General features: G+C 36.5%; 1 protein-coding gene across 1 annotated transcript in view; it reads left to right on the top strand.

Annotated features, from left to right (window-relative positions):
- The window catches only part of retn (retained), a 99,675-nt gene extending 83,351 nt beyond the window's left edge, over window positions 1–16,324 (top strand). Inside the window, exons 5-10 of the mRNA XM_013307038.1 lie at window positions 11,921–12,104; window positions 13,950–14,091; window positions 14,477–14,654; window positions 14,930–15,077; window positions 15,389–15,690; window positions 16,104–16,324. Coding sequence (XP_013162492.1) covers window positions 11,921–12,104; window positions 13,950–14,091; window positions 14,477–14,654; window positions 14,930–15,077; window positions 15,389–15,690; window positions 16,104–16,228 — 1,079 coding nt within the window. The 3' untranslated portion in view covers window positions 16,229–16,324. The remainder of the gene's footprint in view (window positions 1–11,920; window positions 12,105–13,949; window positions 14,092–14,476; window positions 14,655–14,929; window positions 15,078–15,388; window positions 15,691–16,103) is intronic.
- The last annotated feature ends 2,167 nt before the right edge of the window (window positions 16,325–18,491 follow it).

Here is an 18,491-nt window from a genome sequence, read left to right as displayed (position 1 = left end):
ACAATGTGTTCTTTATTTCTATCCAACAGTCTGTCTGTCACGTCGACGCAACGTCACAGTGTCACTGAAAATTTCATCGAAATTCTTTAGCATTGTTTAGCAATGACTTGTCTAACATCGCTTCAAGATATTTTTATCTCACATTTAAGAAAACGATATAAATAAAAATCTACTACCATGTTTTTTAGCTTTTGGAATAGTTACCTTTTTAATTATATTACACGATAATCCAACCATATCAAGTATTTGATTTTGTAATTTATGACAATTTTGGAAAATCTTTACATATTTTTCTAAATTTTTCTTTGGCTTGTAGGTTTTATGTGTACGATACTTTAGTTGGGTCTAATCAATTTTTTTTTGTGAGTAAAGGTTGCCACAAATTTTTTAGATAAAATAAAAGCTTTTCTTATTATAATATTTTCGCAATTCTTCCTTAAGAATGTCTTATTAGCTTCGGATCAGGGACGTCGGCCGGTCGGGAACGGAACGCGTAATAATTCTCGTTACGGGTCGAATTTATTCATTGGACATATATATTTTATTGTTGTGGCGGGCGCGCCGGGATCGCCGCGGGGCCCTATAAAATTATTCGAATAAATAATCGACGAGATCGACTCGTAATTAAAAACATAACTTATTAATAACCGTTTATTAATGCTGGCGGGTTTCGCGCCTCGCGCCGCGCGTCCTGTCAGAAAAAAAAATGAATTACCGTAGTTGTATCACATTCATCTGAATTTATATCACATGATAAATGAGGACAATTACAAGTAATAAGAATATTAAATAGATAGACATATCTAGATAATATTCATTCTTCTTTAACAAGGTTTTGATTAATAGAATATAAAGACTAATTTTGAAGAATTGTAAACCTCAAGTGGCGATGGGCCGGCCATATCGCCCGCAGAATGGACGGTCGATGGGGCCGCAAAGTCCTAGAGTGGCGGCCACGGACAGGTCGACGCAGCGTGGGCAGGCCTCCCGCAAGATGGACCGATGACCTGATCAAGGTTGCGGGAGCGTCCTGGATGCAGGTGGCACAAGATCGGTCATCGTGGCGATCTTTGGGGGAGGCCTATGCCCAGCAGTGGGCGTCTCATGGCTGAGTAGATAGATAGAAAGACTAATTTGACAAATATCCAATACAACTAAAGGACATATTAGATTAATTTAATTTGGTTATACTGTCGTCATCGATGATTTATCATTAAAATAAAGAATACAAAAAATACTGGTATAAACGTGAAAACGCAAAAAAAACTTGATTTCCAATTTCACTAAAGTCCACAAAAATATCCGAAATTGTGTAGGTATATTTGAGATTAGATTTTAAAAGCTAAAAAGTCTTTGAGTTCCAGCAATTTGTGTAAGACTAATCTACAGTTAAACAACGCTATAGATTTGACTAACAAACGCGTTACTTGACTTGTTATTTATAGCGCCACTCCAATAACGCTTGAATTACTGACCAGAACCTTCTCACCCGAGGCTCGACCTTTTGACGTTTAACACCAAGCAATTGCTTTCTTAGTTAATTTCTGTCAATGTTGTATTTGAATTAACTATTAATTTAACCTCTATTAGTTCAGTAACAAACTGTGATTTTAAGTTAGTTACCGGTTATTTTTATTTATTTATTTATGTTAAGTATTGATTAATGTTTGTTTATAGTAATGATAAAAATAGTATTTTGCAAACAATGAATAACGTTTCTTTGACGTTGGATAATAATACGATAAAGTTATAGCAGGTTATTTGTAGTACTATAATTAATTATTTCTTTGTCGGTTTGTTTATTTTGATAAATTCTAAACATATCAGAGTACAATCCGCACGAATATCGATTTATCACATACAAAATACGTTAGTAAATCGCGAGGCGTCGAATGATCTTTGTAATACGCAGAGAGATCTGTCTTCGGTTTCACAGCTGTGTACAATCGGTCGAAACAACAATACTCGACAAGGCGAGAAGAGAACAATAAACCGGTTGATTTATTTTAATAAAATAATTTATGGGCCCCGTACAAATTGGCCTCGGCGGGCTCGCTTATCGACTATCCACTCGATAAAACCGATGTCGATATATCGAGGAGTTATTAATGGTGAACTTATTGTATCGTTTTAATGAGATACATCGATATGAGTCGACCCACTCTACTAGTGTTGATATATTGCAATTTTAATTTTAAGAAAGTTAACGCTTTGATAACCTATCTAAAGATGTTATTTCAACAGCTGTCGCGGGCAACTCTATGTGTGTACTTAAAAAAATAAAATGATCCGTGCAGCCGTTTTAGAGATACCTTCTAACAAACATCAATCGAAACATTCGCATTTATAATATTAGAAAGATTAGATCGGTTACATAAATAGATACAGATACTCTTTTCTATATAGAGAAAGAAAAACAGATAAGTAAAGATAATGGAACGGACTAAAGATGTGTTTGTTATAAGATTTTAATAAAATATATTTGCTGGATTTGTGTGGATGTTCTCGAAGGTTAGCTAGTTGTTTTCATTGTTGTTATAACGTTTGTGGTAAAATGATCACGCAACTTACCTTTTTTTGGAGCGATAAGCATACAGTCTCGTAAATCGGAACGTCCATAACTCTCGGCCCTTAATTACGAATAAATAAATAAATAATTGAATGTGAGCGGCCGCGGGCCTAATCGATCGCGTCTGGAGGTGCTAACAAGCCTCACACCTTCGCTTGTTCAATCTGTACTCGATACAAACATACGATACATCGATGAATTACGAATCGATTTACCGCACTGTTTTTAGCATGACGTATTTAAATACCCACTTCTCTGAAATAAGTCTGTCTCTCTTCTTGCTATCTGTTGTGTCTCTTTTTTATACTTTTTTTTCTTCTTTTATCATCAAAGCTTAGCTGCCAGCATTAAAACCGTCACCGTCAACTTGTGGCCAAACATGTCAAGTTTGTTTTGCATTCAAAAACATTTATGAAATTGATACACCGTCCAAAGATAGTTGCGGTCGCGGAAGACGTCCCTATTGTTGACTCCATTCATTTTTTTCAGTGGACGATTGACGCGTATCCATTTCCCTAAGCCGAGAATAGTTGCCACCTCCGTTGGTATGAAATAAAAGGCATCACTCGTCGCGGCAGGCCATCGGGATATCTCGGGAGATGCGACAGATCGCCGCTCGTTAGAATGTAATTAGCTCACAGATCACTCAGTCGCACGTCTATTTCAATAATGAACGAATAATTTATAAACGATGTGATATTATTTACGCAAATATTTCCACAGGTATTATTTCGAAGAATTCATTGTCGAAACACATTTGTTACAGAAGTGTACGCTGGATTACGCAATTAATTAACATTTGATTTTATTTATTACACATCAAACAAACTACGAACAAATGATTTTTAGTAGAGCTATTTAAATTTGAAACAGTATAATAGTATTTAACTGCTCCGTCCTATAACTTAAAACCTTCAGAAGATCTTTTAAAGGATAAAAATAAAGTTAACAATATATGCTTACATCTCTATTAAAAATAATCGTGAACAAATCTCATCAGACACAATTAATTAAAATATATTTTTGGAATAAAAATGACTAAGATAAAAATATTTAGTATTTATTTCAATATGTCTAGAATAAACGGTCGCTAGAATATATTTATAAATTCACACAGTTTCATAGTGTTCGTAAACAAACAGCAATTAAGAGTGGAGTTTTGTTTAGATAGTCGTGGAATCATTGCGGCATCCAGGTCGGTGCGAAGGTGGAGGCTGGCTTGATGGATGAGCGTCCAAATTGCCTCGCCTATCCCCCCTCCCTCCTATCCCAGCCGCTAACGACTGCTGCCCAAAAGTGATTATTTATACAGCGCGATGACAGCACTTCCGACTTCTTTTTATACGTATGACAAGCATATCGAAAACATTTACGATTTACTGCAGATTTTTTCCCTGTATTTCACAAAATGATTCATAACGTTTTAAATTTATATAACAAACGGTGGCACGCAACTCCGTCCGCGCGTGATTAAATATTTTTAGTAACCTATGTTTTCTTTCAGACTATGTATGATGACAGAGAGATCCATGCAGCCGTTTAGAATAGATACCTTTTAATAAACATCCACCCATCCATTGAAACATTCGGATTCATAATATTAGTTTGATTAGTAAGAATTACGTTTATAAGCTACAAATAAGAGGGTTATCATGTATTTTCATTTGGACTCTACACCTTTATCGCTTTTGCTATATTAATTCCATAGGCGTATGTGCTCGTCGTTTGCTCTATTAGTAGTGAGTCATTAATTTTCTTTATAATTTATCCCAAACGTACTCTACTGACACTGTCTTCTAAATTTGTTTTGTCTCTCTTCGTTCATCTTTACATGTTCTAAAATTATGACATTAAAGTAGGTAAAATCAAATGAATGCGTTATTTTTTTTATTCTAAATAAAACCTCGTTTCACAAAAATAGATGTTATAATATGTATTATCTATGCACATGTCAGTTCTGTTTTTCAATATTCTATGTCTTCTCACTGCATTAAAGTGGTAATAACTGTACCAAGTGGTCAGAAATTATCCATCCGTATATGTACTAGTTGTCGCCCGTGTCTCCGTCCGCGCGGAATTAAATAAAACATAATTAGTAGCCTATGTGTTCTTCCAGACTAAGTTCTATATGCATGTCGAATTTCATCGAGATTCCTTCAGCCGTTTTGGAGATACCTTCAAACATGCATCCATCCATCTAAACATTCGCATTTGTAATATTAGTAAGATTATGTAAAACATTGCAACACACATTTTTTTACATTAACTTGTACATAACAAGGTGATTCTCATATCTATTTACAAGGCGATAGAGTGAGGCGCGGCGGGAGACAGGAAGCAAGATATTAATACCATGATAACCATAATACGATCCTTTATCTCTACATGCAACAACAAAGAGCTTCTTATCTACAATCGAATGCCTATTACATTGTAATTTGATTATCTCTAATGTCAAAGATCAAAGAATAAATATCTTTTATATTTATAAAACGAAACGTTGTCTAATGTCGTTGTATTCGACCAATTTTGATGGATAACACCTCGAAAAAGGAGTATTTTGCTCCAAAACATCTTCTCTGGAAGCATTTACATCTCTCTCAACCGGAAAATTTACTAATATTATAAATGCGAATGTTTAGATGGATGGATTTTTGTTTGAAGGTATCCCTAGTACGGTAACGGCTGAACGGATCCGGCTGAAATTTCTCCTACACGTAGAACATAGTCTGGAAGAACACATAGGCTACTACTTAAGTTTTTTTTTAATTCCGTGCAGACGGAGTCACGGGCAACAGCTAGTAAAAATATAAATTTAAGATGTCACGAGTTGTACTCCTTCAAAGGAATCTATTTAAATTTCATTTGCTGCTTTCAATATTGACTACTAAACCAATACAACAATGCTACTGGTTTGTTCATTGTTTAAAAGATAGTTATGAAGAACAAGAAAATCAGAAATTGACCCTTTAGTTATACCTTTCCCAATCATTTGCTGCTGAATGTCACCCCGACTCTAGTCGTTTATGTTAATGCCCCATTGTGACCGTCGCCTCATTTGTCCCTACGACTATTGTCAAACAGTGTGCCCTTTGACTCCATTGTGAGTTTTTTGTTACTACTGCGCTGGATTATTTTATTTCCTTTATGTGTTATAGCGCTTTGTTGACTCACACTTTTATATTGAAACGGTACTTTATAATTTAACGATCCCTTGTATAGATCATTTATGATTGAAAATCCTATTAAATATATACTATTTCTAAGTTTAAAAACTTCAATTCAAAGTATAATGTCTGTATTTCGATCGAAATTACTTTTAATTCAGTAATCATCAATAGCAAGATCAGAATAAAAAAAATAGAAATCTCAGGGATTATTTTTGCTCATATAGGTACTATTATATTTTGAACCTTTTTGTGTAGACCTCTTAAGTAATTGTTTTTCTTTTCATTCTTTCCTAATTCTATTGTTCCTTATTATGTTTTTTGTTTGTTTATAATTATAAAATCGAAAGTTAATATATCATTCAAGTGTCAACTACTTCCTCTATATAAAATACTTAACCATGCATTTGCATTATTAAATCGTAAACAATGAAAGAGTCTATCCATCTCAGGTTAAAACATGTTCAATTTTGGAATATCATAAATTCGAAGTGACGCCTTGAAAGTGCATCGTCACAGCGACGCCTGTCCCATTGTGATTCAAATGAACTAAGACGAGGAGATACACGGTGGCATTCTTCGTTTCCGCACCTTACTTCGTCCTCAGTATCAGTTAGTTTTAAATATTTCTAACGTACTTTATCCTACTCCCTCTGACCATAGGGAACGCATCAGCAACCCTTTAAACTGCTGAAGATGTCTATAGGTGGACATCACTTCGTTATTAGGGTTCCCAACTTCTAAACGAAAAAAAATGGAACCTTTATAGGATCACTCTGTTGTCTGTGTGTCTGTCTGTTAAGACCATTTTCCTAGGAACGCGTGAAGGTATCAAGCTGGGATTTATTGAGTTAAACCTGCTTGTTTGCTCTTTTTCCACATAAATTATCGCCTTTATTAGAGTAAACAAATTGTTTTATAACGTGTCATTTTGTCAGAGTCTTGTCCCACTATTCTAGTCACGATTTCATTAGATTGTAACACAATGTAGAGATAATTCATCATTAAAATTAATTATCATAAATTTTGTACAACACGACAACGCGTGTATCTAGCATAAAGTTACGTTGATATTGCTATTTCTTTTTATACACATTGTATAGTAACAATTAGCAACATTGTGTGCCGAACAAAAGAAATGATAAACAAAATTAAAGGTTTCCAATGATATTTTACGATTCCCGTAAGCGACAACAGCCAGTCGTAAAAACTAAATAGACGGTGCGGCAATAACTAACACGATACTTTATTTCGAAGAAACTTTAATATAGTTTGTAGGTATTCTTAATGCTAGAATTAAATACTCAATATTTAAAGGTCTAATACATGTTTGTTATAATTACGAGTACATTCAGATTTAATTAGTCTTCATTTTTAAAGTACCTATTCAAAACTGACGGATAATAATTCTGAGCCCGAAAAATGCTTAAACAACTTTAATAGTATACGAATACGCTTGTGTATTCTTTTATTTTGTATGAAACTTAAGTATTTTACTTAACATGTGTGTATTATACAAACATTAATAATACGCAATACGAGAGGAATCCGTATTATAATCTGAAATTGTTGCACCACTGTATATGGACTGACTTTCACAATTGGCAAGGTTTTGTTAGGACTTTGTACAACTTTACGGCCGTCGATAGTTGCCACCATCATTTCAAGGATTCCATTGTTGCATTCATCGCAATGATCTGCCATAGTCGCGTCGCTTTTCAGCCGCATCCGACATTTCCATTGTTGCAATTTTATTGGCAGTGTTACCGTCGCCGCGCGGATCATAAACCACGCAACAGCATTCGATACTATCCACCACGACGGCGGTGCGGCGCAGATGGGATGCGCGACCGCACCGCAAGTATTATCGGGAACCGAAGCCACCGCAGCCGCGGATTTCATACGTTTCTAATAAATTGATACGAGGCGAGGTAGGACGAGCTCCGGCCCCGCCATTGGCCGAGGCGTTCCCCAAGGTTCGATACTCGGGCCCGGTTGTAAATCAACTTTACAACCTTTAATTACAGATATTTGCTTTCTCATGTGGGTGTACGAGATATCGGAGGGTTGTGCTCGCGAAAATATCGCATAATAATGGGTATTGACCCGTAATGATTCGCCCGTAGGTACTATCGGCCGCCTTTGTCTCGATGGTTGGAGCGAGAGAATATTCTTTTCAGAATGATTGCCAATTACATCGAATGGCCCCTGAATTCCACGGAGATATGCAAGACGTAAATGCGTTGTGCAGGTTTGATTTGAGTCAGCGTATATAAATGATTTATGCGATATTAAACTAAACGCCTGCAAAATAGTGACGTATTTGAGTGTGTTTTTTCGCTCTTTCTTTATTTATTACTTAACTGAAATGTTTAATTACCCTTTTTTAATTTTGCGATCAAAGTGCGACCATTGACTTGATAAAGTTGTCAGTGTGCGGGATATATCTAATAAGAAATGTAATGGTGCGCGAGCGCAGTTTGCCACTTTGTTGCACCGGATAGGGCGGCCGCCATTTTAATGTCTCTCAGACGGAATTACGCTGGATTGTTCTCAAGTTTACTGCTCCCCTCGTGATTGATCGTCGTATCCTCAGCCTTATGTCATTCTCGCGCCGTATCTCTCGGAATTTGTACTACAAGCAATAAATACATATTGAGTTATGATAACTTCGCGGGTGAAATTATTGCGTCCGAGCTTTTGCGTTCGTATTGTGCAAGTTGTATGGAGCATTAAGAAACATTTTTATCATCTTATTGTTTTATTTTCGCTTTTATTTTTATTCTTCTTACAAATTGCAATTTTCGAAGTGTGGAAATTAACACTAGAGGTTGCCGTGCGCCTAAATTAAAACTCTCTTCGGAGCTGCAATAAATTCAACCGCTCGTAAAATCATAACGATCGCCTAAACAGAGGCTAGCTGTCGTTTACGGTCCTAATGTACGAATTTAAAATACCGACCAGTACATTACTTAAAGATTTCATAGTTTGATTATAGTTTTATGCTAACCTTTATAATGTCACTTTTAAATGAAAAAAAATATTTGGAAAAATTAAAATAATTTTTAAAAGCAAAAAATTAATCATAATCTACAAATGTTCATTAACAGTAGACAAAAAGCACTTTATATATAAAATTTTGCAATTAACAAGGTACATATAACTGGTAATTTATATTCATATAAAAGTTATTAATACTAAAATAACAAATTGATGTTACTGCACTTGATGTGGTTGCGTTTGTCACCTCGACATTAATTTCTACGTCGAATCGTAAACATTTTAGTGTCGTATCATTTTCCTTATGTTTTACATTACCGACGCATTTACTCTTATTTATATTTATAAATATATTACCGTGTTATATTGATTATACGCTACAACAAATAGTCGATATATCAATTATGAATTCATATTTACAGAAAGACATAATATGGATTAGAACAGGCTAGCAGCAGTGGGGGGTATTAGCTTAGTTATAGAGTTTGAATTGGTGTGCGCGGGAAGTTGCTAGGTACAGTCTATAGGCGAGTAATTGAGATCGATCAAGTCGTGAATCGAGTTGGGCGGCGCAATCAAAAGCGTATCAAGCCAATGAGAGGCCGGCTGCGCGTCTCGCAAGCGCGCTATTGGCCGGTCGCAGGGCCGAGGGGTATAAAGGCCCTTGATACAGCTTCGATAAGCGGGAGGCGTCGATTCTTGCCCCGATCGATTATCGTCCGTGTCGCTCCCAACTTTTAATCGAATCTCTATCTTATATCAACATCGCATCGTTATAACTACATACAGATTGCAATCGCTTCGAAAGTTCCACTGTTACAATGATGATTCATACGTAACAAAACTTTACAAACGTTTCGTATTTAACGTCTTTATTGAGAATGAGTATTTCAAAACCACAAAATTTGCGTGAAACCTAAATCTGACCGTAAAATGTTACACCAAATCTAATTTCGACTACTTAAAAATTCGAATAAGATTAAAGGAGCTAATCGTTAGTTATTTACAACCCTTTATCGAGAGATCGGGGGGCGTCGGGCAGAGGATTTATGGCACAAGCACATTTGTTGTACAAAAGAGTTAGCTGCTCTAAGCGACATCGATTGCCAATAAATATCGCTGGAGGTGCGAGCGACGCTGTGTGCAACTCTGTAGCTATTGCGGCAAAGAATCGCGCGCACCACGTCATAAACCTGACGCCCGTCCATAAAGTGAAATTCATAATACAAATTTAGCGTAAGGTTTTCGTAGGAAAAGCAATAATTTGTCACAATTGGGCGCGATTAGATCGGCTCCGGCGGCGATTTAGCATACGTCGTAAATTACTGGTTAACCGACCCAATCGAGTGTACGGCTTGAGTGTACATTGGTTGTTGGATTGGGGGGGGTTTTAGACTCTGTAGGGTTTTAGCAGCCGCGCGGCCGGGCGGTTGGACACACGCGCGTCGAATCGCGCGTTTTCCGCCGGCGCGCGGGGCGCGGTTTGTGGAAATCGTTATTAGGCTGATCGCTTTCATAAACAATAGCTTTTGTCCGCCGCTTCTCGCAACCGAGTTGTTATTTGTCCGGATAACGGGTCGCTTTCCGCCGGCTCCGTGTCTGATAACACGTTCCGCGTCTCTGCAATTCCGTTTAGAAACTATTAGCCGGTGGCGGGGCGCGGAGGGGCGACGCGGGGAAAAGCGCTGGTCGTGCTTTATCATTAGCTCGCTCGATCAGCACGCGATCGCTCATTTGCCCTTTGTGCATGTTTCCCTTCCCAGTAGTAATAATTTTAATGCTACACCTATTACCTTTATCTTGAGAAATTATAAAACAACTGTATTTCGTATCGACTTAAGTTCGCCATTTTTAAATCATCGTGAAATTAAAAACTCGTTTGACAGAAATAGCTAAATTAATCTTTTTCCTAATTGACCCGAACAATCAAAATTAAAATTAAATTATTGAATAAGTAGTTGTAGTTATTCTGCCCTTTTATATCAGTTATCTTAATCCATTAAGTTAGATCTAAGTATCTTTGTATATATGTCTCAAGGTCACATCATATTGACTTCTTATTAACTTTTAAACATTTTACACGACCCTAAGAATGACTTTTGTTTATCTCATTTCCTCATTTACTTTTCCATCGCATCATCCAAAGTTGCCTTGAAACATGAAAGCGGCAATTAATCTCGGAAGAGGCGACGTTTGCCCCCATCTGCTAAGCCCCCACCCATTCCAGATAACCAACTCCATGATTAAGTGCAGACGGGAAGGCGTACTGACAAATAGGCGTTTAGGTATTCGTTAATGCCTCGCTCTCATCAATAAACGATCGCTTTGCTCGGGTTTTCTCCCCCTTCTACATATACCTACCTATATATCAAGTTAGAAGCCTTATTCATTCTAATGAAGGGGATACAAGCATCAAGAGGACCTTTTAGGTACAAATTGTGGAAATTAAATTTGTAAGATAACATATATAACTACCATAATATCAGATAATAGAATTGATTTGCGAAACGTAATACAAAGAGAATCTTTATTTAACATTTAGTAGGTTATGTGTATATCTCTACAAAACTAGAAAGCGTGTTTAAGTTCAACGCTTCGACGTCACATAATCCGGGCGTTGTTTAGCCGCCAAATTACTGTAAATCAAGTGTTAAGTGGTGTTAAGCGGCCGCTAGTACTTCCGCGGCCACCTAGCGGCGTGCGCCGGCAATGCGCCTCGTAAACCGCTGTCGATCTGCACTCGTAAATCATCGATCTTGCGATGCGATGCGATTTGGCACGCTCTCCCGGCTTTACGGGTCTTACGGGCTTTATGAGTTTTACGGCCCTTACACGATGCGGCTGTAAAGGGTTTTACAGCGGGAGCGCACAACGATCTGACTTACGGCGCGACGCTCGCCCGCGAAGCTCGTTTCCTTGTCGTTTGTATCGCTTTGATCTGTACTCGCTTCTTGTCTTGTTCGGAACCTAAAGACAGCTCGACTGTAGTTGATCGACGTTGTCACGTGTTGTTATCCAAATGAAAAAGACAAAATACTGCGACTTTGATTAGAATAAAACGATAACAATCGTCAAAAAAATCATAATCATAACTTATTTCCTTTAAATTCACTCTGACACGTTTTGTCGTAATTTTACTTTGCAATCTTTGCATATTTTCTAAGATTAAATTCCATTGTTGCAGGCACTCCTATAAACCGGCTGCCGATAATGGCGAAGTCCGTGCTGGATCTATACGAGCTGTACAACCTGGTGATAGCACGCGGCGGGCTCGTGGAGGTCATTAACAAGAAGCTGTGGCAGGAAATCATCAAGGGTTTGCGACTGCCATCATCCATCACCTCCGCAGCGTTCACACTGCGTACACAGTAAGTATTCTAGCGTCACTCAAGAACAATAGACAGTGCTGTGTATTTAAAATTTGTGCAGCGCGTATTGGGCGTAAAGTCCACCAAAAATTTGACACTAATTTTGACATAACTGATGATGACGACAACGATAGTGCTTGATTACAAATCCTGCTTAGTACTGTACTGTTATTGTTTAGACACACTGTCAAAATAGACTCTACACCTCTTTGTACGCCTTAAATTGGTTTTAGTAAATTTATTTAAGGAAAAAAGACCCCATAGATGTTAATACATGAGGATCGTTTCTATTTGAATGTTGTACAACTGTATTTGCTGTAAAGTTTGCAGATGCTTATTCCCAGCCGTATAAAATGTACTTCCACATGGTTACTTACGCGACTTAAAATAGACGTAGAACGTAAACATTAACTACTCACTTGACATTAATGTTTCCATGTATCCTGAATTCGTTTTACACCATTAGACCGTATAGATTTATTTGTTGCTTCGGTCAGATTCTATTCGAGTGTTCTAATATACATCAAAAAAGGGTTCATATATTTGTGTGGTCCAAGCCGGGAGCTTCGTTTCTACTTTCTTTGTGCGTACATTTAAATTCTCACGAGCTGTAGACAAAGCGTCGTCCACAATGGCCACGTACGTTCAGCGCGACAATATGACAAACTTCATAATTAATATCCTCTAACTCATCTCGACCAATATAATTTCCTATTTATCATTCAACTCAGTTCCTTCACCTCGTCTATTGTCGGTCCAACATAAAGGTGTCTTACATTTAGTATTCAAAGTGGGCCCGTTACGCATGACGCGAGGATTTCCAGTCTGGTTTGTGATGTCTGGCTACTTTCAATGTATTTCTGCGACTACTGTTTACTCTTATGTAAGAAAATCTTTTAATGCAGATGCATCATGTTGATTAAATTAGTTTATAAGGGCTTCAAGTAAAATCTATGTTTCCATTGCAGTGTAATTTCAGTGTCCAAAAGTCTTGTTATCAAACACAGTCATGTATCAAACAAAAACTCTTAATATATTTTAAAATATTCATGGACTCAGGGGAAAAGGTTTGGCTTAATAAAGCACTTATTGAGCTAAAATTATACTGAAAAAAGAAATGTGTCGTCTCTCAAACGTCGTTGACCGCGCATTAAATCATAAACCGTTAATGACGAATGTCGTATAATTTAACTCATCCATTTGACAGTTTATGAAAAGGTAGCCAGTTTTTACGTCGCGTCGGGCGACTCAAAGATTGTCATTGTATTCTCGCATTAAATATGTGAACATTTCCTATGACTGATGGTAACGAACGTTTGACAATATGCTCTATAAAATTGACTCTACTTTAAATGGGATTAGAGATGTAATGGCTTGTTCTATTATACTAATAAAGCGTTTGATCTTCATTGAGTTTAGAGATATGATTTAAAGGCTTGTCACAGTGCAAAGTACAAAGCTGGCGACACTAACATTCACTATAATATAACTATTGTTCGTTTGTCGAGATGCCGAAACTTGTCTTAAATATGAAGCTCTAAAATGTAAACTAACTAAATCAAATGAAGAAGAAAAATGAGGGGTGTTGGAAGTAAATTCGCCGACATTAACGCGAATCACAAAAACAGAAATTACCTCCTAGTAAAACATGATATTTTGAAGTTCTTTATTTATAAATTTAATTCGAATAAAACTCACAATAGAGATGTAAAGAAGATAAGTTCAATGCGACGCTGCGTAGAAAAAAGCAGGATAATGAAGCTTCTTCTTTCTTATCCATACTTGGTACGATTCTCTTAGGCTATTAGATTAATATTTCTTAACGTTGTTTTTTTTTATATACAGATACATGAAGTATTTATACGATTACGAGTGTGAGAAGAAGAATCTGTCGACGCGCAGCGAGCTGGACGCGGCCATTGAAGGCAACAAGCGCGAAGGTCGGCGTGCTTCAGGACAGTACGACGCGCAAGCGGCACTCGCTATGGTCAGTATACTCGTAGTATACACGGTGTAGTGTGTATGTACAACATCATCAGCTCACTATACTTCTCCATTAAGTGTGTCGAAATCTACCCTTAGTTAGGGGAGACTGAGACATGAGTCAACTACGTCGTCAAAGTGCGCGTTGATTGACTTCACACATATCTTATGTGGTACATGTAGCTATCTAAATTTTAAATTTTAAACCAACAGTCGATTATTGTTGGATGGTCTTCAGCCTTTCAATGAACTCTCTTGTATGCACTAAAATAAAAACGCAATAAATTTGAAAAAAGTCCTTGTTAAAATTATTGCATCATATTTTTCTCAATTGATTTTGCTGTCACAATAAAGGCGAGTATTTAAGTGAATGTTTCATTGTGTTGCAGCCATCATTGAACCGCGGCGTTTCGCTGTCGATGCCGCTGACGCAGCCGCTGGCGCTGCCGCTGGGCGCGGTGCCGCGGCTGCCGATGCACGCGCCGCATCTACACGCGCACGACATCGAGTACCGCGTGCGCGAGTACATGAAGATGATACAACAGCAGCGGGACCTCATCAGAAACGGTACATACACTAACATTCTATCATAAATCACTCTGAAGCAATCCGCCGTGAAGACCACGCGCCTTTTACTCATCGTCAACGCGTGTAGACCGCGTTGTTACTGCTTCAAAGCTGTAGCATCCTTTTGCAATGGAAAGAAACGTTGACCCAAGCTGTTTGTTGACCAATTTGTTTCTTTTATAAAAACGTCGATTCATATAACGTATTTAAACGTGAGATAAAAGGCTATAAGTTAAGGCATACTTTTACTTTAGTAACCAAATGTTAATTTACAGGGTCAGAATCGCCTCCTGGTAACGGTGGTACAATGATGTCGCCGCGAGAGGCTGCGCTGAGCGCGATTGACGTGTCGCGCCTCACTCTCTGGTCTCTCTACAACAACAACAACAACAACAGCCCGCAGCCAGACCTCGAGCCGCAGCGGTACGAGTCTGTATTTTACTCCATTTTTTATTTTTTTTTATTTTATAAGTTTAAGCTAATAAATAAATATAAATAAGAGGGAATCGTGATTAAAAAACATTTAATGTCTACAACCATCTGCGTTAGATTAACATACAAAAATCATTAGCGAATATTAAGTATGATTTTTGGATAACGTTATATAGCTCAATTGACTAGAGACGCTGTTATGACAGTATAATACATTAAAATACTTTTTTGGTATTATTTGATAACAAAATATTAATAGAATGGTTCTATAATTTAAGCTAATAATTTAATTTGTATTCCAGTGAAGCGTTGAATCTGAGCGAGAGTCCGAACTCGACAGCGAGCGGCGGCAAGCGAGAGGCGTGCCGCTCCCCGCCCCCGCCCGCCAAGCGCCGCACCCCGCGCCCGCCCTCACCCTCGCCCCGCGACACCCCGCCGCGACACCCGCACCCCGCACACGCCCCGCACGCTCAGCACCCCGCACACCCCGCGCACCCCGCACATGGCAGCCACGGCCCGCAAGCGCACACGCCGCACATCAACGGCAACGCCAACGGACTCAACAATGGCGTCAACGGTGCCGCATTCAAGATCACAACCAGAGGTAACATACACATTTAAATTAAGGTCTAGAATATATGATTCATAACATAATCTATTAATAAACTATTAGGCTATGAGACCCTTGCCGATTTGCATATATTCTTGTTTTGAGTGTCGCAACTAACTGTCGCTCGCGACTTCGTCCGCGCTGAATAAGTAGCCTATGTGTTCTTCCAGACTATGTTCTAAATCTGTGCCAAATATCATCAAGATCAGTTGAGTCGTTCCGTAGACACCTATCTAACATCCACCCATCGATCTAAACTTTCGAATATATAATATTATAAAGATCGTGGTGTATATTTTAATGAAACCAAATTACAATACTTTTTAAGAAATTTTACTGTTGCAGGCCAACAACCGTACCGACATTTGTTTTAGATTAGTCGAGCTAATAATAAACATGATTTACAGGTGATGCAAACACAGGAGACCAGCAACTCGTGGTCTCAATAGAGCTGAACGGTGTGACGTACGAAGGAGTTCTGTTCCCCTCGCAGAGCAACGGTCAGGCCGCTCACAGGCAAATGGTCTCTTAAATAAAACCTTTTTACTGACATTTCAGATCAAGAAATACTGGCTGGATAGACATAATGTGTTGAATAACACAATGTTGTTTTAAATAAAAAAAAAAACAAGCGAAATATTTATGTTAGTATGTGAAATATGGCGGTCAACTGTTACGTTAAATAACCAGCTATTAGTTAATCACGTTATAACGAATGCGAAAATCTCTGTTAGTAGTTTTTATGGTTTACAAATTATTTTAACATCTTATAGGTTTGATTGTTATATTCGAATTTATGCTTACACTAAAAACTACTCAATATTAATAGAGATTTAAGTCGCTTTCACGAAGCCGTGATAATCACATTTTTGTACAGCTATCTGCCATATTTACAGTATTTGAATATGAACAATTCATATTCTAACCTACAAATTTTAAATCGATAACATTTTATTTAATTAATTTAAAAAATTACAACAGATTAAAACAGTTTATAACGTGAAGTAAACTTTTCTTAGTTTGTTCATTTTATATTTTTAATGGATTATTCAATATTATGTAATTTTATAGATTTTTTTCACTGTTTTGATTTATTATTTCGATAGTAAATTTAAAAGAAATAACTAAGAAAACAATTGAATATTAAATCGAAATTTTTCATTTTTTAACAAAATATTTTTTTAAATGTCCACTGTCTAAAAAGTTTCAGTACAGTAAAATGTATTTTTTTTTTAAAAGATAATTTTATATTTTTAATTTGTCAGAAAATGACAATGTAAATATAGTTCCATATTGAGCTATGTTATTTATGAGTTTGATATTTTTGTTCGTATGCGTGTTAACTCGGTGGTGTGTTCGTTTGATTTTTTTTATTATTGTGATGTAAATTTTTGTAAATAGCCATCTCGTGTATAGTACATAGCTTGATTCATGTATGCTTGTGATTTTTAGGTACCTAATTCTTTTAGGATGGTGTATATTTTCTATTGTGGACTCTGTCAGTATTTTATTAGAGTTTAGTTATTTATAGTATAGTTTATAAGTGTCTCAACTGTCTGCAAATGTTTGATAATTTTTGTTAAAAAATGTGAAACTAAATTTTATATGTTTTTTGTATTGTCATAAAAATAATAAAATAATGATTTTATTAAATATCTCGAATAATTTAGAAAGTAAATTAAGTTTGAACATCATTTCCGAAAATTCTTAATAACATTGACTTGATGATTTTGACAGAAGATAAAAAAATTATAACTGACAGCTAACCTAAAAAACGTCAACTATCTATATTTGGAAATATTACTTTTTTTAATACATGCAATTATGTTAAAAGCATTTGAATTATGCCACTTTGTTATTTATTTGATTATCTTCTGTTTTTAAATTAAATTAAAAACAACGCCATCTATGAATCTGTCAAGGTTAAGATAGGAAACATTAACTACTTAAAAATATGGCCTCGGCCGGTGCACATAATTGTTAGGAAGTTTCAATTTATGCCATTTACTTAGTGTAGTAGATTTTTAGAGTAGAATGTAAGTTTCAAAGTGATTGTAGTTGACAAAATAGGCGTGCAATTGAAAATGGAAGCAATATTAAAATGCTCGAATGTACTGTCTTTGGTATCGAAAAAAACAGTAGGACAAAAAAATTGTTGAAATATATTAAAAGTTTTTTTTTAATAATAACTTGCTATCAATTAAGATTTAATGATATGTAATGTAATCTAGTTGTTAACAAAATTGGGCTGTAGGAAGTTTTTTGCTTAGAAAGATGTGGAATTAAAAGATAAACCAGTCGAATTGGGTGATATTTCCTTTGTAGTGCAATATGCCCAGTTCATAGCTCCAAATGAATAATGTGAATCACAAAATTTAGTATTCGTAGTACTTGTTGTAAAAATAAGAAAGTGCTTTGTAAATGACTGATTTAATATTTTATAGTTAGTTTATTTAAAGTATTTAATTTTTAAACATTAACTTGTATAATTGAATTTACAATTTTTTTTTAGAGACACATTATTCGAGGTAGGTTCGGTACATTCCGGATGTACGACATGCGAACGAGCAGTGGCCTAGTGCTGGCCTCCGCCACTAGGTGGCGTTAGCGGTTTTCGTGTTACACCAAAAATTTTTGATGTATTCAAATAATATACATGAATAAATAATTTTAATTATGAGAAGCCTTTTTTATTTTTATTGTATAAACTATCTATTTCTTTAAAATCTAAAAGTTAAAACAGCGATCTGTCTAAAGTCGTAGTCGACTAGATGGTAGTTATAGGAAAAAAGCTA

The sequence above is a fragment of the Papilio xuthus genome, unplaced genomic scaffold, assembly GCF_000836235.2.
Source record: "Papilio xuthus unplaced genomic scaffold, Pxut_1.1 DF828142.1, whole genome shotgun sequence".
NCBI lineage: Eukaryota > Metazoa > Arthropoda > Insecta > Lepidoptera > Papilionidae > Papilio > Papilio xuthus.
This window is presented reverse-complemented; position numbering and strand designations above follow the sequence as displayed.